This window comes from Phoxinus phoxinus (assembly GCF_949152265.1).
Source record: "Phoxinus phoxinus genome assembly, chromosome: 22".
In the NCBI taxonomy this organism is placed as follows: Eukaryota; Metazoa; Chordata; class Actinopteri; order Cypriniformes; family Leuciscidae; genus Phoxinus; species Phoxinus phoxinus.
The window spans coordinates 3,890,137-3,912,208 of NC_136897.1; the positions used below are offsets into that span (position 1 = coordinate 3,890,137).

The following is a 22,072-nucleotide window of genomic DNA, read 5'->3' on the forward strand; positions in this document are numbered from 1 at the left end:
TCGTGGCAAAGTGTTTTATAGCCCTGTCAGTCACAGAGACCCTACCTTTCTTCTATTGCCAAAGGTTTTGTGGTTGCTAAGAAACTAGTAGAGCATTAAATGCATTTTAGCTAATGAAGTGTCCTACTGTAGGACCAAGGGCATCTGTACTTTTCTGCATGCTGCACATTTTTTAGCTTTTTGTTTGTGCATTTGCATATGACTTTATCCGTCTGTACATCTCTAGATTTTAATGAACAGCTCAGGGTCTAGGGTGATTTCGTAATTCATGTCTTTTTACATTGTATTTGTTCACACCAGCATCCTCCACCTACGTCTCTCCATCTATTGAAAAGCACTTGATGAGTGTATTATGTTCTGTTTGTTAGTACCTGTCTTCTGTTCAGTTGGCCGCTTATGGATAGAGTTCATTCTCAGTCTGATCTCAACAGAAGTGAATATTACTAAATATAATTGTTGAAGGCTTGCCCGCATTGGGTTTTGCATCTAACCAGGCCAAAATGTTATTTTGGAAACCATTTGCCAGATTAATTTTACTGAATCAAAAACATACCGTGTGACCAGTCACAGTGTTAGCCCAAATGATTCCCATGAACCGGTTCTTTTTAATGAATCAAAAACAAATAGTGGAACAAGTGTAGTTCAACCAATTCCTGAGCAAATGATTTGTATGAACCAGTTATTTTTGACTAAATCTAAAACATACAGTGGAACCAATGTAGGCCAAATGATTTATGAACAAATGACTCTAGTGAATTATTTTTTTTTTTTTTTTTACTCAATCCAAAACATGAATATACAATGTGGTTGAACTAATTCCTTAAAAAATTACACTTTTTTTTAATTATTTTACAGTGCGGCCGGCCAGTGCAAAGTCCCTTTTAAGACAAGTCATTTCACTCGGCGGCCATCTTTGAAGCGCCTCTCAGGCTTGCAAGTGCAGCTCCTATCTTTTTGAATGGGGAAACATCAAAATCTCCAAAACTGTTTGTCAAGCTTATGATTCAATTTCATATTTGAAATCACCAATGAAATTTGACAAACTCTCATGAATTTTGTCTCTAAACGCTCGAATCATGACAGAAAACGGCATTTTTCAGGCTGGATCAAGCTAATGCGCATGCGTAGTGTCTGACTGACTCTGGAGCTTTTAACGGCAGCTGCAGTGACGCTAGGACTTTACCAATCAGCGATTGCCTCTTATTTAGATGCCGCCATATTGAGCGTTGCACTTTTGCCCATTCAAAACAATACGAGTGACGCGTCTTGTGTAATTCTATAGTCTTTAACCAGTGTCCTCCAAACGATTCCTGACCAAGTGACTCTTATGAGCAGTTCAACAATAATAAAATACTTTTTGCAAGAATTTAAAAAATAAATATTTATCAAAAATATAAAATTTGGCAGTGGAATTGTTTTCGGTTAAGTGGAGAGCAGATTTTCTTTTAGTGTATAAATTATTTTTGGTGCAGCAGAAGCTATTTTACCTTTTATTGGCAAAGAGACTTCAGTCTGATTGGCTTTTACAATCCAAGTTCAATCATTTTTCCTGACATGATTTGTTAGAACATGAATTTTGATCTCAATTCAAACACCCATGTGATCATATTCCTAAATGTCATTGATTCTTCTATGTCTGTTAAACTTTTGACAAGTAGCTACGATCACAGCGAATCTTTAAATCTGTGGTCGCGATGCTGCTGAGCCAGAGAGACGTGGTCATGTATAGGTATGAAGCAGCTTCTCAACCACACATTATATCTGTGTTACTTCTGTTTTAGTACTGGGATAAAAGTTTATAGTTTGGATATAAACACTGATGTCTGTGTAACCCTACACTTACCCCATCGATTACATTGTTACACCAGTAGATGGTGACAAGGTACTGTTAAAAAGTTTATTTGCCATTGAATCAGTCATTCAAGAGATTTGTTCAAAAACGAAGTCTTTATAAGTGATTCACTTAATCATTCATTAAAACCGATTTTTTTTTTTAATGAATTAAAATTAACTAAATAGATTTTACATAGACTGCAGCAATTATCATTTTGTAGGAACCTCTAGTAAATTTAATTGTACAGTTTAGTAGGGGTGGGGAAAAAAATCGATTCTTAGATGCATCGCGATGCGGACGTGGACGATTCTGAATCGATTCACAAATGCCAAAAAAAATTTTTTTTTTTTTTTTTTTTTAAATCGATAATAACGTAATATTGACGGAACGCAAAAGACGGAACTCTGAAACGTGGAAACAATATTGTCAAAGCTTCCACCCGGCTCGGAAAGGGCAAAGCGCATTACACAATCAATCGCAACTTTTATTGCCAAGGATTTGCATCCAGTCGTTGAGAACCAGGGCTTTCGCGCTATGTTGCACACTTTGGAGCCGAGATACAACGTCCCATCTCGGAAATATTTTACAGACACAACGATCCCCACACTCTACAACAAGACCAAAACCGAAGTCATGGAATCACTGAAGAAAGCGGGTAGGATAGCTGTAACGTGATGCGTGGACATCCGTATTTTATGTTAATAGAGATTCAGAATATGTTGAAGTTTGTTATAATTTGTTATTGTTGTGATTTTTACTGTAGTGAATTTACTGTTGTGAAATGGAAAATCAATAATCGAGAATCGTTAATAATCGCAAATCGACTGTAATCGAATCGGGACTTCAATAATCGTAATCGAATCGAATCGGGAAATCAGACAGATTAACCACCCCTACAGTTTAGTTGTTTAGTCAGAATCGTGAGCTCAAACAAAAAAATTGTGAATCTCAATTTACTCAGAATTGTGCAGCTCTAATGAAAACTATTGAAATGATAGATTGAGGCTCATTTTAGATTATGCTCAGTCAAGTATTTCTCATGTAGTGGTGTGTGTCTCAGAGGGGCGAGAGATGAGAGTAATTGATTGTGTTGAGTGCCCTCTTACAAAAACCCTGCCATGACTCAGTGCTGCTTACCTGCCATCACTAATAAGGCTGTAAAGAGGCTTGTTTGGACTGACTACCCGCTGAGACACGGATCTTATGAGCACGAAGAACTCGCCGCCTTGTGAACCGGCTGAATTTTTCTGCTGTAATTAGAGAGCGAGTGCGAGAGAGCAGATGGGATGGAGTGACAGCAAAACGCACCGTGTTATGAAGGAGAAATGAGGAGGCGGCAGTGTTTTTACCTGCAATGCAGTTCTGGCTTTCCCCAGCCAATCAGAGCGCATGGCACAGAGAGGAGGGCGGGCTCTTGTTGCTGACGGCAGCAGAGAGAGAGAGAGAGAGAGCGCGCTCCTCAGCATTCAGCCTCACTGTGCATCAGTGTGCACTGAGGTGGCCCTCCTCTGCCTCTGGTACATGGCTCTGTCTCTGGCCTGCAAGCCCCTGTTGCCTTCATTAGCACTGTCTCTCATGGGCATCCGCGCGTCCTGTAGGTAAGATGCAGAGTTGCACTCATGTTTGTGTCTGCGCTGTCTCAAAAGCATGCGTCTGCTTTACCATACGTTTGAGAGCTTTGATTTGTGATTGACAATTTGATTCATATAATTGCTGTTTGTGTCATGTTAATTTCCTTCGTGTTCAGAGCATTTCTCCTTTTGCATGTTCAGAGATATAAAAGTTAAAATAATGGAGTCGTTTAAAATTGAGTGAGTTTAGGAAACTGTTTATTCCTGTTTTATATATAGTGTGAGTGTGTATGTATCTATCTATATATATATATATGTATGTATCTATATATCTATATATATATGGTAAATATTGGTAAATATAGCCTATAGTTTATCATATATATATATATATATATATATATATATATATATATATATATCTATATATATATATATATATGATAAACTATAGGCTATATTTACCAATTAGGAAATATGATGAGAGTTGCATGAGAACACTATTTCTGCTAATAAGTATTTGTATAATGACAAATAAACATCTGTTCTTGCAATGTTTTATTTGCGTAATAAAAGGAAATAATTTTGTTATATATGTAATAAATCTCATTATACAAACATTTAGTGGCAATTTAGTGACTGCTATTCAGAACTGTATTCATGCAGTGCAGTTTATTCATATAATGCAAAGAAGAAAAAATATAAATATTTCAGGGTTTTTCCTGGATCAAAAATTAGTCTTCTGTAGTGGCAAAGGAACAAGGTCATCCACACACACGCACAGTACAACCCCAGTGAACTGCAAGCCTAGTATTGACAATATATCCAAAATATTATTAACTTATTCTGCTTATTCGTGAAATAAAAAAAAATCATGAAACAAGAACTAATGTGTTTTTAAAAATCTTCTGTATGTATAAAGTCATTTAGTGACTGATTTAAAAAGTTAGGAATGAAATGAACATCATAGTTCACATTACATAGAAAAAGTGTCAATTTTTAATTTACACTTTACAGACTTAATGCACAGATAATTTGACTTTACTTATTTCTGACTTGTTTTGTTCCGTCCATTTGCTATAGTTATCACTGTCAGTCACGTATTTAAATATGGTTTTCTATACAGAAACTTTGCAATGTATCGGCATGAAAAATATATAGGATTATATACAGAAAGCGAGCAAAGATTGCTGCCATTATAATCACAGAAGCTGTCAATTGTAACATGAGGTAGCCTACACAAGCTGCACTCTTGCGAAAACTCCCGTTATAATCAATGAAGCTGTTTACACTATGCAATGAATCTCTTATTGACATCATGTTTATACATGGTTGGTTATAATGAAATGTTTCGCGCACAATGCAGCTCACTAAACAAAAACTCTTAAGATGAACTTAACCGCATCTGATTGGTCATTGCGTTTTAACTTAAAAATGTCAATGTCCTTGAAGGTGCTGCTTAAAAAGTGCATGGTGGAAACGATCAGTGTGAAGTTTTTCAGATTAAATCCAGCCAGCTTGAAGTGTCTGACTGGGATAAATCGTGGCAGAAGGGGAGATGAAAGCAAGGGAGACGTGTTGAATGATTCTGTGTTGTAGCCGTCTGGGTGATAGCCATCAACAGCTCATCGCTGTTTTGTGCACCTTCACCTTTGTTGAGATATGTACGGGGTCAAGCTGGACCCCAGATTGCATGTTAAAGGAAAGCCACTGCAATGGTGGGGTTTGAAGTTGCCAAGTTCCTCTACTGACGGCAACATCAATGCAATCAGTGACTGTTACTAGAGCAAAACCACAGGTGTCAAAGGCCACGTGAAGCAGGTTTTGCACTAAATGAAATCGATTCAAGCAACCTTCCTTTACTTTGGGCTCCGATACTGCAATGCAGTCCGCAATCACTGAAAACAATGGTAGGACTTTTCAGAGCTGGGCATTTCTGTTCCTGGAAGAGCAGATTGTTTTGATGCATGCGTGAGTTACTCTGACACAAGACAAGAGAATGTCAGACGTGTTGTGGTTTGTTGTGTGGGCTGGAGAAGTTCTGAAGGCTGTTCTCTGTATTAAGAGTGAATTTAACTCTCTGTGCGCCAAACGTTTCTCCTCCCACTCACGACGCTCACACACGGACCAACACTCATGCACAGACACACACAGCCCCCTTGTTTTTCTCTTGCCGAATGTTATGAAGGATGGCATGCATCAAGAGGCTAGGGAGGTGAAGTTTTGGTTCAGATGAATAGTCCAGGCTGGTTGCTAAGGCTTGAGGCTTTTAATAGAATCCTCCCTCGCTGAAAAACAACTTAAAGTAATGGAGGGAATTATGGAAATGTGATTCATAGGCTGGATCTGGAAGAGGCGATAAGAAAATAGCCTCTTTGATGCAACCTCTCTGACCACCTGTCACCTGTGATGTAGTTAGCCTGGTTTTATAGTAAAGCGATTCAAAGATTCACAAACTTATTCTACACATGCAACTGGTTCTTCCTATGAAGTACACAATGTATCAACCTGATGCCTTACTTTGTTTTCAAGTGGTCTGATAAAGTCTATTTTGAATAGATAAAAATGAGAAAAATCATATTACTGTAATGAAAATAAAATGACCCAGACATTCATTCTTATGATTTTGAAAGCTCTTGTCATTTTTGTGTGCAGCATGTATCAGACTGTCCGTAGGCGTGCCGTCTGAGGCTATAAAAACAATACACTGTCGACTTGAGATTAATCAGAATTTAACTGCTGTGTTTAACAGTAGATTACATCCCCTCCTGCAGATCCTCTATTGCTTCCCGCCTGCTTAAACAAACAGATTTCAACAGACAGTATCACATTAATTATTACTCGCTTTAATTTTATTATTGCGCTTTAGAGGATCAATGGGTTTAAGTATAACAGTGGTTTTGAGTCCTGGAGAATCCAAAATGTGCAGTTCTAGGTTACTCCAGGACTACAACTGAGAACCAGTGAATTAGAGGATTGTGGTCTGCTGGTTCTGATAACGAAACGAAATTCTGGAACGCAAAGGGTCTGCACGACACGTGACATAATTGATTCTTCAGTCAAGTTTCTTAAAGTCAAGAATCATGTTCTATGTGAATTCATATTCATGTGTGAATTATGTCACACGTGTAGACCCTTTGCGCTCCAGAATTTCTATATACAAGCCAAAAAGGTTCTTCCAGTCCTCTTAACTGTAGATATCCATGAACTTGCATCTTGCATCCTAAGCAGGAGCTGCCACAAAACGAACAAACCTCAACTCACCTTGACGCCTTGAATCTTCAGGCTATAGAGAGAGTTCTGCAACCTCTGTGACCAGCCATCATTCACAGAAACTGTTAACCTGGTAATGATGGTCTGCTGGTGATTAGCCTGGTTTAATGACATTTTAGACCGCTGTTCCATTGGGATTTTACCAGTGAGAATTTTATTCTGGTCAGTGCCTTCATAAATTCATCATCATTTAGATTTTTTTAGTGTGTAACTTTGCATGAACATTGTGTATTATGACTAGTAAATCCCTGACTTGATCAGAATTTTTGTCTGGCAATTCAATGATCAAATGCCAGGATTTGTTGAGTGTTGTAGAGACTGGTTTCTTACTGTGGTGAATAAGGCACTCAACCCCATGTTTCTCTGTGGCGAACTGTCCTTATCCACTCTTTTCCTGAAATGATTCATTGCTGGACCCAGTTATTGTTTTCTGGTCAGATTATATTTATATGTGCTTTACATTCCATTTGCTGATAGCAGTGTAATTGGTTTGCTTGTATAGAAATTTGCACAAGAGTCTACATATACAACAAGTCAACATGAAAGGAAATTCATGCTTTCTATTAAAAAAAAAAAAAGCATGTTATTGATCTTAGTGTGTCTTCATAATTTTTTATCAAAATGTCTGGCTTGATCTTCCAATATTCTCCATTCATTTGGTCCGCTTAAACCCCGCCCTTTCTTACGATCAACAAAGCTCTCCTTCAGATCTGCCTCCATCCAGTCAACAATCAATGCATATCACAATATGGTGGAACGGTACATGTATTCGTATTGAACCGAATTGGTATGGGCGTCATGGTTCGGTGCACAAATTTACACGGAGAATACACGGTATAAAACTTGCGTGCAAATTAATTAATGTTGCGCGGTCTATGGGGTTGCGAGCCTCCGCTGCGCACGCGCCTCCCTAAATGGACGAGGCATTTATACTTCCCGCTCGCCGGTGTACTATTCTTTGAAATGACAGGGTGCGACTCGGTGTAATTGTCCTTTAGTCTAAACCATCAGGAATCAGCGGTGAGAAGAAGTAAAGGTACACTCGTGAATGTTTATTTTAGTACACTTTAGTACACCAAAACCACTCTACAAAAGAATCGTGCAAAGCAGAAAACCAGATTATTCCTTGTGACATTAGAAAAAAAAAAATGGATATGAGAACGTAACCTACTACTAAATTAACGTTATCTTACATAATTTCTAAACATTTTTATTTAGTTTTGTGAACCTTTTTATAAAACATGGCCATTTATTCTTATTTAAAGGGCTTATGTCTGCTATTGTAGGCTCATTTAGTTAATGTAAGCTAGGGCTGGGCGATATGGCCAAAAAAAATATCACGATATTTTTTTTTATATCAGTCGATATCGATAATTATCGATAAATGTAAAATCTTTATTTATTTCAAGTTTAAAGACAGATTTGTACTCCTAAGTGAAAGCTGTAGAAACCAGAGCGTTGTGTTTTTAAACTACTCTTTATTGTCAGAACATATCATGACAAACACTTGCCAAACGTGAGAACATTCACAAATCCGAGGTAGAACATTCAAACATTTGACATTTTTCCTTAACAAAATAAATATCTTTATTTCAGTAGTATTAGCTTGAGTTAGGATGCAGATTTACTTTATACAATTTATGTTCATTAACAAAAACAGTAAAATAAAATCTGTTAAAAAAAAAGTAACAACATTATTTTTATTTGCTAAAATGTAATATTCTTTAGTTTTATTTAAATTAACAATTGGTCATCCAGCATCATGCATTTAGATCATGATAACCACAGATAAAATGTAACTTTATGGTTTCTATTGTAACTTTATGGTTTCTATGTGAGAAACGTCACATATTGTGACGTTTCTATGGTATTTATGAAAACCAGTAGCCTAAATACATTATTAAAAACCCTTTAATACATTGTCTACATTAATAATATTATACAATTCAATATATATATATCCCACATTTCATGGTGCAGTTAATATTACTAGGCTAACGTTACAGTAAATCCGTGGTAAATGATGGGAATGTGTCGACGGAAAAGCCTTCTGACTGTATCGTTGCGCACAGTGCTTCTCCTGTTCGTCAGCGCCGCTTCATCTGCCTTTAAACTGGTTAAAATCACTGAGACATTTGTGTTCTTCGCTGAATTCAAGCGCTTCTCACTGGATCTAGTGACCGAGACGATCAGAGTAAACGCGTCTGCTCGAGTGAGCTCGCGCTCGCGCTGCCGTTTGGACTTTGAGCCGAGCGGATAAACGGTCCGTGTGGCGCGCGCGGTTCAAATGAGATTCGTTCCGCTTTTGGCGCAAAAAAAATTATCGAACATTTATCGAGCTCTTGATATCGTTTTATCGAGAAAAATTATATCGCGATAATTATCGTTATCGTTTTATCGCCCAGCCCTAATGTAAGCAACTAATTTAGACGCAAGAACTGGGTGCCGGTGCGATGAGATGTACATGCTCGGCCAGATTCGGCTCGAAGTCGTGCACCTTCGGATGCAGAGCCGCACGCGCTGTTACAAAAAAAGCTGTGCACTGCACACCGCCACGCGAAATGGGTCCTTGCGCACCCAACGCGCATGACCGCCCACACCGCAATGACGACATTTTTGACGCGCTCGTGCGTCAGCAGAGATGCTGTATTTTCAGTTTTATAGCTGATTGTCTTATTTTGTTTACATCTTACTTTACACACTTCAGGGCTGGCTGTCGCAGCTAGCTCATGGGAGAGACTGTATAGGTGGTACAGACTGAGACATGCACAATAAAAATAATTGCCTTCTGCATTTTTGTTTTGCTTTTCCCTCCATTGTACCGAGCTCGTACCGAACCGTGATGTATGAACCGAGGTATGAACCGAACCGTGACTTCAGTGTACCGTTCCACCCCTACAATATGGAAGATCTAACGCTACTTCCGTTGCATTGCTACTTTAAAGCTGAAGTGTGCAATTCATTTTGATGCAAACATTCTTTCTTTTACCCCAGTTAAATATGCTGAGACAATTATGGCCCTGTCCCAAATGGCACACTTAATTTCCAATTTGCGGACTTGGGGAGTTACAATGACTTCCATGTACTCATGTCCGTTGAGTCCACAAGACCATAGAAAATGACCTTATCATTTTAGGTTATAGAAGGGGGCTCACAAGCACCACCTTCTGCACACTTTCGCCAAGCCCACACTTTCACCAGCTCCACAGCAGACTTCTACCCAACAGTCAAAGTCGTGTTACGTCATGAAAGTGTGGACTCGGAGGAAGATTGCGAGGGCTTAGGGTGCCATTTGGAGCAGAGCCTATAAGTAAGCCATTTGTAGGCTATAGCAACTTTGACTTAACCAATGGCGTGAGTTGGGGTGGGAATATATGTATATTCCACCAATGCAAAAAAAAAAAATCCCCCTGCTCTTCAAAATTTAATCAAACATGCACTGTTTTGATTCTTAGTCTTGGTTGTGGTGAATATTTGTTCTTTGAATAATAATGCCTTAGGTCGTAAAAATAACAGGCAAAAATAACCAATGTCCTTTCCACACCGCACTGAAAGGGCAGGCGAATATTTAGACTGACACCAATGAAATGCAAGGCATTCTGTTATTTCGACTGCTTTGTGCTGTGTAAGCTGACAACAGCAGAAAATAGGACCACCCACAATCTCTCCAGACGTTTGGGTTTCACATCTTATTAGGCTTAGGCTTATTATGCCTTTTCCATCCCTCCTGCAACAGATCAGTTATCTGAAGGCAGACCACATCTTCATGGTTTCCCCAAATAAAACAGTGGTTAGACAATGATTTTTGTTTTCGGCTTTCTTCTTATAAAAATATATTTATAAAGAATAATACATTTATTAGTACCGGTTGTAGTATTAATCAAGGAATTTTTATTTAATTTATATGAAGAACTTGACTGCTCTCCCATGCCATGACATGCTGTTCAATGCTTCACTTGTGTCTGAATGAAAGCTAGAGGAAAGCTTTTCCAGAAAGGTTGACGCTCTTAAGGAGGACATACTCCATATTAATGCCCATGACTTTGAACTCCAAACCCAAATGTGCTTCAACAAGCACTAATGGGTGTGGTGTCAGGGTGGGCACGTTGTGCACATTCATCCTAGACTGCACATCACTTCAATTCTATATGACTGCAGTAAGTTGTGACATTGCTTGGCAACAGCAAATAACTGAACTCCGAATCACGTTGTTCCCATCAAAACTACTTAATAACAAGTCCTTCCTTGTTTGATAAATGCCTCCCTCTATGTTTTCGCATCACTCCATGTAGGTCCTGCCCACATAAATAAATCTAGCATGGTATAAATGATACAGCAGAATCTCTTCTGGTTGATGCATTTCTGCCATGCAAGTATACCACTTGAAAACATGTGATTTCAGTGGCTTGTGTCATTAACTGCGGTGCAGGGAGATGTTATGTCTGCAGTGATCTCTCAGCATTACCGTTCGAGTCATTATCTTTTAATAAATGCGTGTCTTTGAATAGTTTGAACTTACTGAACGTTAATATATTAACTTTTTATATAAGAAAAGGTTTTCGTCATTACACTCTTTCTAAAAGCAAAACGTGATCATTACACCCAGAGGTTAACCAAAACATTTTCTCATATAAACTGATTTGTTTTTTAGCAGTGACAGAACAATCTGAAGGCCATCCATGATTTTGACATTACACTGTATCGTAATTTGTTGCTGCAACTCCCCCCATTTTTGCCATATTGCCCACCCTTAGTGAGAGATTTATTTTGAAACCGCTTTTCAAATGGAGTAACAACCATTCAGATCAAGACCAGACAGATTCATAGTTACAGACAGTTTGAACTGATTCATGATGATGAATGGGACGTACCAGTTCATTAGAACTGATAATGAAGCTAGTAATCAGCTAATAATAGCATTAGCTGATATTGCGTTTGAAGCTTAAATTAGATAATAACTCTGCAAAAATGGACTGCTGGTCCCTTAAAGTCTTAAATTCAGTTTGATCAAATTTAAGGCCATAAAAAGTCTTAAATATCTTAAGTGGTATTAGAAAAGTTTTAATTATCATTTTATGAGGTCTTTATTTTGAGGACGCAAAAACAGAAATCGCAATACAGCATATTGTGATTATTACACTTCAAAAGGCAATCATTGAATTAAATGCGCTTCATTTTCAGTCCATATTGACTTATAGTATATTGATTTCAGGATTTTAAACTTGCAGTTACCCTGTTTTTCTGGTAAGCAGTATTAAGTCCTTGTTAAATGTTAAAGGGGTCATCGGATGCCCATTTTGCACAAGCTGGTATGATTCTTTACGGTCTTCATGTAAAGTTTGTAACATAAATTCCTCAATGGTTGTGTAAAACAACTTTATCTCCTCAAAAACAGCTCTGTTCACAGCGACCTGTTTAGGTGCATGTCTCTTTAAATGATAATGAGCAACTGCATTAGCAACACCTCTCTGTTCTGTGGGGGGTGTCGACACGACACATAAAGTGCGGTTTGATAATTGAGAGTGTTTAGACTTAAAGGATAAAAAAAAAAAGTGAATGGATTTTTTTTTCATTGTATGGTGGTTGTGTCCACACACTGCAGTAACATTTATATGCAAACACCATACACAAGTGAGTTTTGCATCCGATGGCCCACTTTAACATTCAACAGTCCCTGTCAACGTGTTTGTGTTTTATGCTATCAGATTACGATCAGTTCATGAGATCGGACAAATTTAGTGGCTACCGTCATAGAATATGATTATCTACCGATACCAATCTGTGGCCGATGGATTGGAGCTGCCCTAAGATTTTAAAACATCTGTCTATACCCTTGACTAATGACAGCCTAAAGGAAACCTAGTCACAATGACATCAATATTGAAGTGTTTATTGTAAATTACTTATCCGTAATTTTTGGTGAGTGTGAGTGAGTGAGACTACTTGGTACTTTCAAAGCAAAGTATTTATAATGGCCCATAAAGAATTTACTTCCAATATATTGTATTAATAAAACAAATGAAGTGATTTGGCAAGTCAGCTGTAAGGTTACATGTGCCAGAATATGTCCCAACATTGCAAAGAACCAACAGGAAAAGAAATGTGTGCCTGTACTAGCAGCATACTTGTAGTCCAATGAATACAAACTTATATATTCTGAATCTCTAACATAAAATAAGACTTCTATCCAACATCCTCATGTTATGTGCAATGAGCAATATTGACATAAATAAATAAACATTTTGCTTTATCAAAATCACAAACAGCTTTCATACCAAAATATAGAATGATGTACCAGCAGCTCTCATACAACTATAATGCTTGTGGACATACGCATATTCTGAATAATTAGTAACATACAAAGCTGCTCTTATACACAAATAAATAATAAAGAGTCTAAGACTTATGACTTGAAATTGTTGCTGTATACCACAATCAAAAACAGCTTATACAAAAAAGTAAATGAACATCTGCAAAGAGCACAGTCAAAATGTAACTTTTTGTGACTGGCATTGCTCTGATACACACTGTGACTGTGGAGGGCAGTGCAGTATACCTACTTATAACGTACGTATAACAGATCCGTTTCCAGCATATTAATGTGAAAACTGGACAATACAGAAAGCAGCTCTCATACAAAAATACAAACTAGTCCACATGGAATTTATGCCAATTTTCCATATGTTAGCTTTTAACCAAGATTTCAGCGCTCAGTCATCATGGGTCTCTGTTATGCGCACGCCACAGAGTGTCTGGGCCTGAGTTCCTCCATTTGCGTTCCGTCAATATAACATTGTTAGAAAAAAAAAAAAAAACATTTCGAAAATCGATTTTTGACATTTGTGAATCGATTAGGAAATACTCCACGTCCGCATCGATACATCTAAGAATCGACCCCCCCCCCCCCCCCACCACCGCTTGTCACTAACATGAGATCCCAGCAATAGCAAACCACAACATCCAATCAAATCCTCATTGACAAAATCAAGTCCTGCCCTACATGTTTTTCTTGTTCTAGAAGCCGTTTCACTCTGATATGTCACAACAGTTGATTGCAACTTTCTTTTCATGCTGACTTTAATGTAATTAAAATCACAAGTTTGCTTCATTTGATTTTGCCAGCAAATTTGTAACAAATATATTGAATATTAAAGTCCCCTGTGATGAAAATCAAGCTTTTAATGTTGTTTATGTGTATATGTGGTGTTTTTAATATGCTTTAAGACAAACCATGTGTAAAATTCATAAGTCGACAGCATTGCTGAGTATTTTCTTCTTAAAACTGCAGTGAACCAAAGACAGTCTCAAAAACACGGTTTGAAATCGCTGGTGTTTCTGACGTCACAAACTACCCTGTAACCAATCAGATCAACGTGTGATCGTCAACCAGTGGATCTCTGAGCTGAGTGAGTGAATGGAGGCGGGGCTAATTTGCATATCCATAGAACCGCATATACTAAATGAGTTAAATTCAAGCAATTTTAGGGCATGACCAAAAAAATATCAAGGAAATTTTTTTTTTTTCTATGTAATTTTCGTGATCAAAGATGTGTTTTAAGGGATAAACTGATTGACTACAGGGGGACTTTAACTATATCACCCTGCCCTGTATGTGAGAGCTATAGGAGTTAAGATTAGATCGGTAGGGGTTGGCAGGGCTGCTGTGCCTCAACATCTGGTCTGCTCTGAGCCGTGTGTGTGTGTGTGTGTGTGTGTGTGTGTGTGTGTGTGTGTGTGTGTGTGTGTGTGTGTGTGTGTGTGTGTGTGTGTGTGTGTGTGTGTGTGTGTGTGTGTGTGTGTGTGTGTGTGTGTGTGTGTGTGTGTGTGTGTGTGTGTGTGTGTGTGTGTGTGTGTGTGTGTGTGTGTGTGTGTGTGTGTGTGTGTGTGTGTGTGTCTCCTCTCTGAGCACCGTAGCATTCATGCATACCTCCACTAATTAACTCCCTCTAGCACAGCCTCTAATTATCTGGGATCTGGCTAAATTAATTGTTTTCTGGTGTAGCACCCTCCATGTTCAGCCCTTAGCACCAACTACACAATCGTTTTGGACTAATGACATGTTCATTAATACATGTACTGTTTTTTAGCTAACTGCAAAGTTAGCTTGCATCAATCAAAAATTAATCAACTCAAGTGACAAGAGCAGAATTTGTAAATCGCTGGGATCAGAAGTAGATGTTTGCCGTGTATTTGTCAGGTGGTGTCTTCATTATTGAAATAGTCATTGACGCATGATGCACAAAATTGATTCAGTTGGCAAGCAGACACAGATAACCGTTTCTCAATTAAACAATTTCATGTTTGTGAGAACAATCTGTGATATGTGATGTTGCCTGGGATTTGTGTGGAAAAAGCTTCTGGGATTTGTGAAAAAGCTTTTTCTCGGCTCTGGAGTCAGGCTGTTCTGATTAACTGCATTTATTATTCATAATTCTTGCACATTTTTATTTCCCAGTCTCAACCTGTTTATTTAGACCAGAATCTTGATGTATAGCTTCACATTTTAAAACTAGCAGAAACAAAGCGTATGTGGGATCTTCAGCGCATTTAATCCGCAGCTTCAGACATTCTTTGCACATTGTTCATGAGCCATATCGAGAATTCAGAAAGTGTCCTTGTAAAGGCTTATGCTATTTTGGACTTGTTTCGAACTTCCAAGCCGCAGTTGAGAGCCCAGTTTAGGATGCAGAAAATTGCCAATTGCTTGAGAGAGATTACGCTACGCAGCGAGGCTAGCTCATCAGCGGGACCGGCACAAAGCTGCATATCTAATCGCATTAATGCCAGCCAACCAGTAGAAATAACACAGCAAGTTTTATGATATTGAAAAGGTCAATGAGATATTTAGATGCAATGCAGGTAGAATTCATGAATCACAAGTCTCTGATAAAAAAACAATCAGATTGGCAAAATTGTATAGTGTCTGATCTTGTAGTGTCGCTCTGAATCTTGGCACAAGCCCCTTTTCTGTTGCCTAAAATCCTTAATTGACCTACATACTGTATCATGACATGGTGACAGGAGATGGGTGATTCAAATGCTCTCATTCAAATGTACTTTATATTTTTATTGCAATTACAAAACAGGCATTGTAATTGATGTAGTACGTTTAAAATATATATTTTTTTAATAAAATCTAAATCACATTCGTACTTGTTAGGGCTGTCACTTTATGTTCGAAAATCGATTGCACAATTGATTCAGACCAACCAACACAAGTTTCGAAAACGAAAATAGGGAATCGATTTTAACGGCCTTCTCTCCGAGCGCGTCCAGCTCGCCACGATACGCCCGCAGCGAACGCGCGTCACACAGCAACTGCATGCTCTGACAAACACACATAATGTAACGGCCACCTAGTGTTAAGTAGTGTTCATGACATGAATGTTGATATGCCTTTAAGATGATTTCTTCTATGGCTTACGTTATTGTATGCGCGCTGTTCTTATGTGAGCGCGCACGCACAGTGAGAGTGAGAATGCTCACGCAAAGAGGAAGATGACCGCTTGCTGACTGCTCTTTTATTATAATGCGTTTACACCTGTACTTCCACTTTGATTTGTAGCGTGTTTCAGAGTGTTTTCTTGTCCTTGTTAGCTAACATTCGCTCTTTGACATGTATGTGAAGAGTGTGCTTAACTGAGAGGACATCTATAAAAGACTCGTTGAACTACCAGTCCGTTTGCACTGTCTTTCCAATTCTTCATCCGGGCAGACTTCAAACTGACAGACAGACGTTACAATAGCAGCAAATTATACTTCTGCATAATGTGTCTCTTTTTACAACAAAAATGTGAATTCTGCCGGTATTCAGACAGTCTCATGCATACAGATACAGATTCGGGCTACAATCGCCTATTGTTTGACATTTCTAATGGTAAACAGTAAACACAGCATGTTGAAGCCTGCAGTGATGTTGTTCACTGATGTTATGGCAGTGCACTCTGCTTATTATTTTTTGAGAATGTTGCACTCCTGTTTGTCATTGTGCACGAAACTTCACAACAATAAATCATCAGAATTATTGCTGACTTGTGCGTGTCTCAAGCCGCCCTCTTTACGTTCGTCCTATGCCTGTTGTCTGTGGATTTGCCTATTTTTGGCGTTGAAAATGGAAACGTCTTTAGACATGGAAAATCGGTTTTACAATCGATTCAATGAACGCATGTCTCAAAAATCAAACAGGATTTTTTCACAAAAGTGACAGCCCTAGTACTCGTCTGGTAAATCAGTATCAGTATCATTCATTCTAATGTTAAATGCTTAGATAGTTCACCCAAATATTAAAATGATCATCCTCATGCATGCAGCATGACTTTCTTCTGTGGAGTGTACGAGTGACGCTTTCATTGTATATTTTAGAAATATAATTTTTTCAAATATCATGTTTTGTGTTCCACGTGAGAAAGAAAGGTTTGGAATGACATGATGGTGGGTAAATGATGACATAATTAAAATTTTCGTGTGAACTATCCCTTTAAGTTTGCTGCAGCAGCACGACTCAAGAAGACTGACTTCTTTATGATCTCGCTTAGCTTGACGCCTCTTCTGATTTCCTTCACAGCTCCCGCTGAGCTATAGTGAACCAGAGAGGACAGACTCTCTAACTCTGCAATATCCTTACAGTCGCGTCGGTTTGCACCTGCACTGATTTATAGGTTTCATAAATGTCTGACCCTCACACTAGAGAAGCCCCTGTGGACATCCATAGATTATATGGTGCAATAGCAAAATAATGGTGGTATTAAATTGTAAACGCAGCAAACCCCACAAAGGGTTTTCAATTATCGCCAATAACAGCATTTTAAAGGCATTGGATAATATTTGCATCTAGAAGTGCATCTAGAATAGATGTGTGAAGACGTTTGGCCGGAGCCAGAGGTGGCCGTTGATGCATCTGTTTTCTAACGATAAGCTTTGGTTCTTCCAGGCCTGATCCCCACCCGAGGGGAGCCGCGCAGCAGCCTGACTCACTGCAGGAGCAAGATGAGGAGATCTTGGGTTCAGATGATGAAGAGCAAGAGGACCCTAATGATTACTGCAAGGGTAGGAGTCCTGTACTCATAGTACTGGGAGAGATTCATGCGTACAGTGAAAGCATATTATATGCATATGTGACCCTAGACCACAAAACCAGTCGCATGGGTAATTTTTTTAAATTGAGATTTATACATCACATGAAAGCTGAATAAATAAGCTTTCCATTGATGCATGGTTTGTTAGGATAGGATAAGATTTGGCCGAGATACAACTATTTGAAACTCTGGAATCTGAGGGTGCAAAAAAATCTAAACATTGAGAAAATCGCCTTTCAAGTTGTCCGTTTATGTTCGCGATTGTGCTTTGTTCACTCACAAAAATAAATGTTTTGTATATTTACGGTAGTATATTCACGAACCTATGGGGATGTGGCTCAGACACGCAAACCAATCAGGCCGCTTTGCGCCCTTGCGTGTCAGAGCCCGCCAGAATGAGCATCTATGGCTCATTCAGCCATAGAAACTGTCTATGGGTTAAATCGACTGAAGCAATCCCCCGATCAGAAAAGATGGGAGGAGTTGTGTCGCCCAGATTTGCTTTGCCTGGTCTGCATTTTCCCCAGACATGCGTTCTTCTCCCACACAAAAACAGAATTTCATTCCAAATATGCGAAATTCCGCGTTAACACTAGATTCCGTGTTAACTTGCCAATTCCACGATTCCGTTCGCAATTCCGTGATCGCGGAAATTATAGGGCCCTACTAAGGATTTTTGGCATAAAAGAAAAATTGATAATTTTGACCCATACAATGCATTGTTGGCTATTGCCACAAATATACCTGTGCGACTTATGACTTGTTTTGTGATCCAGGGTCACATTATGTATACAGTGTTTCCCACAGGATTTTGTGAGACTGTGGTGGGTGGACCTCGTTCCCTCTAGAGGGGAAATTTTATACATTTTAAAGTTAAATTAATCAGTCTGGTGTTCACTGTGAGCTCCAACCCATGTTCAGTGTGCAAATTGAACAAAGAACAAAGTTGGTGAATTGACGTACTGTACCTTCTTAACTTCAGACTTAACCTTCTTTTAAGTTGTGATTTAGTGTCTCGGTCTACGTTACATTCACACTGGTGGTTTAGAAATGGAAACAATTAGAATATAATTATAATTATATAGTAATTCATATTATTATTCCTATAACAGTAATAGCCATATATTGTAAAACAAATGCACTGTAAAAAAAAAAATATATATATTTATATATATATTTCACTTGCACTACAGTAGGGAAATTGCAATACTTTTGTCCTAATTTTTTTTGTCTACATTTGCTGGAGAAAAACCCTTGATTTTATTTAGATTTTAAAAAAATAGACTTAAAACGTAAAATGTGTCTCATTACAAATAGAGTGAAATGCTGTAACCATCTCCCCACAAAAATGTTGGAAATTATGCAAATGTTGCCCGCTACGTTCCCAAATGCATGCTAAACTCACAGCACGTGCAGAGATGGAGTTCACTGCATTCATTTACTGTGAACTGAACCATTCTGAGACGCAGGAAACGCAATGTGTGCACTTCGATTATGCTTGTAAATCGCAGTGATTTGCTTTTTGGTAAGGGCACAAGGTGATATTACGCTTTTGATTTTAGTTATTTTGACAGATAACCCTTTTACCTTTTAACCTAAAATACTTTTATGTTATTATGAGAAATTTTATAATATTTTCAGTTCATTATGAAACTGTGGTGGGTCAGATTAGACTTGGTGCCGCCACAGTCTAGGTAATTATTTGGAAAACACTGCACATTTATTATTATAAACAGGATTCAGAATAATGTTTTGCCACACTTGGCTTTAGGGCTGCAAGATTGGTCGAAATAAAATAAAAATCACGATAGGTTTAGTGCGATTATTAAATCACAAAGGCTGCGATTTAATTAAATTAATATATGCGCTGCACATTATAGATTGACGCGCAGCACTTATCTTTTTGCACGCAAGCAACTCATGATCCAGTGTTTTCAGTGACTCGGAGTGGCATAATTCCCACTAAATGCTGTTGCACAGTACAGAGACTCTTTTGGGTCGCTTATAAACAACATGCGCCTCCCATTACACCAGATTTGTAATGAGAAGCATTTATAAATCTGTTGTGTGCAAATGAGAAACTTTAAGGGTTCCCTGTGGGTTTCAGCCAAAATAAAAGCTTACCTGTTTAATGTTGGAAAATTAAGAAATGAAGACATAAATATTAGTATTGTAAGCTTACAGTTGTACTGGAAAAAATATAATAATTTGTATTAAAATGATATTCAAAATTACATGTATTACTTTACAGTGAAATACTATTATTAAAAACACAATATTTCTTATTTTGTTTACAAATTTTATGCAATAAAAACAATTATACCGGTTATCCTTATAATAATTATCATTATTTTATAGTCATATTAATATATAATCACAATATGATTTGTATTGCCATATTGTGCAACCCTCAAACAAGCACAACAAACCTGGAACTTGAAAAAACATGCATACTTATTAAATCAGAATCATAGTTTTTATTGGAATAAATAGTACAAAGTAAACATTTGATCAAATCCCAGGTTGGGTTATCATGGGTGATATTTAGTTTCTCTGAAAATCAGTTTGATATATAAATTATATCAGTGAACAAAGATCGTGAATAATTAATCTATGCTCTTTAATTAATTTGTATGACATTTTACAACCTGAATAACCTTGATTTGATCATAAAAATCAAATCCTCTCCATGATATAATTTTCTTGTTTTATTTATTTAGTTTCTGCATGTTGGTCTAACCACATTTTGCGTGCACTTTCATCAATCATTTGGTTATTGGTGATGACTGTTGCCTTACTTGAATTACTTTACTTCATGTAAATTATGGGCCCCAAATTATAAACTTTTGTAGCTTCATTGGGGGACCCATTCGCATTTACCCAAATGAATGTACAACTACGACTGTATTATTATTGCAATGCTGTGGTATTTGTGAATAAACTCAAACTCAACTCAAACATGTTTTTTTTAAAGCATTAAGCAAGCAGCGAAGCGGTTTTGTTGAGTTCTTCTTCAGAAACGATATTTAAGGATTATGCCAAACTTCTCAATGATTTCTTTTTGAAGTCTTTGAAGAAATGTATTCAATTAGAAGTTTTTATGAATTTTGTTTTTAATAAATTGTATTTTTGAATCAATCAATAGATAACCAGTGTTCATTTTGTACCCTGATTTTCAAATAATTCCAGATGTTTTGTTTCTAGCAGTGTTTTCTAACAACCCAAACCTTTTCTAGGTGGATATCACCATGTGAAAATAGGCGACCTGTTCAATGGACGGTACCACGTAATCCGCAAGCTGGGATGGGGTCATTTTTCCACGGTTTGGCTTGCTTGGGACACACAGTATGTTCACTTACCTGATGGTTTTTCTCTTTTAGTAATACCATTTATGTATTTGAAGTATGTGTACTTAAAAGTAATTTATTGTTTTGGTCGCAGAGGGAAGCGTTTTGTGGCCATGAAAGTGGTTAAGAGCGCAGAGCACTACACAGAAACAGCACTCGATGAGATCAAGCTCCTGCGAGCGGTGAGTTACCCCGACACCAGCGCTGCCATAGAAACCATTACGATGAATTATTCGCAAGACCATTTAGTGTCAGACGAATTTGAGAGTATGCCACACTGCGGTGGGAAAGTGATAAAGTCAGTTGTAGCCACATGGCCTGAGGAAAGTAGTTTCATCGAATGAGAAGAACACGGTTTATTTCGTAATAAACCAAAGAAAATGGTTTGGAAATGTTGCCCGTAAATCTGTCTGAGAGTTATTTTCTCCAATCCCCATCTGGTGGATTCAGGTCAGGAACACAGACCAGAATGATCCCAGCAGGGAGAAAGTGGTGCAGTTATTGGACGACTTCAAGATCTCAGGCGTGAACGGGACCCGTATCCTTCCAGCACTGCAAACACAGTACTGAGAACACACAGCCTACATGCATGCATAAATCATTTCGTGAGACATCCACAGGTGTGTTTCTAGTGTACTCTATATTTGCTTTTAGGCACAGTTTTCAGCTGCCGCTCAATCTCTTGATCCACAGCTGTGAGACTCGGCGCTTTGCCCAGATTCAGTTCAGCTCGCGCTCTTATTTGTGGAGCACAGCTCGCAGTGAGCTGGAGCTTTTGGCTTGTGTTCCCGGAAGAGCTGGAATTTGTTCCCCAGAGATATGTTCAGCATCATTTCCCTTAAACATGCGCTGTCAGATGTGTGTATGGTGTTTGAAGTCCTCGGCCACCATCTGCTGAAGTGGATTATTAAGTCCAACTACCAGGGCCTGCCGCTGCCGTGTGTCAAGAGCATTATTCGACAGGTGCATATT

At 38.2% G+C, this 22,072-nt stretch overlaps 1 protein-coding gene across 2 annotated transcripts in view; it reads left to right on the forward strand.

Annotated features, from left to right (window-relative positions):
• The window catches only part of srpk1b (SRSF protein kinase 1b), a 55,799-nt gene that overhangs the window by 20,030 nt on the left and 13,697 nt on the right, over positions 1-22,072 (forward strand). The window contains exons 1-6 of one of the 2 annotated variants that reach the window (XM_079597701.1): positions 2,960-3,432; positions 17,609-17,724; positions 20,990-21,098; positions 21,195-21,282; positions 21,551-21,638; positions 21,957-22,063. In XM_079597701.1, the coding sequence (XP_079453827.1) occupies positions 3,224-3,432; positions 17,609-17,724; positions 20,990-21,098; positions 21,195-21,282; positions 21,551-21,638; positions 21,957-22,063 (717 nt within the window). In that variant the 5' untranslated portion in view covers positions 2,960-3,223. Of the gene's footprint in view, positions 1-2,959; positions 3,433-17,608; positions 17,725-20,989; positions 21,099-21,194; positions 21,283-21,550; positions 21,639-21,956; positions 22,064-22,072 lie in introns of those variants that run through there. The other variant, XM_079597702.1, reaches the window with a different exon arrangement.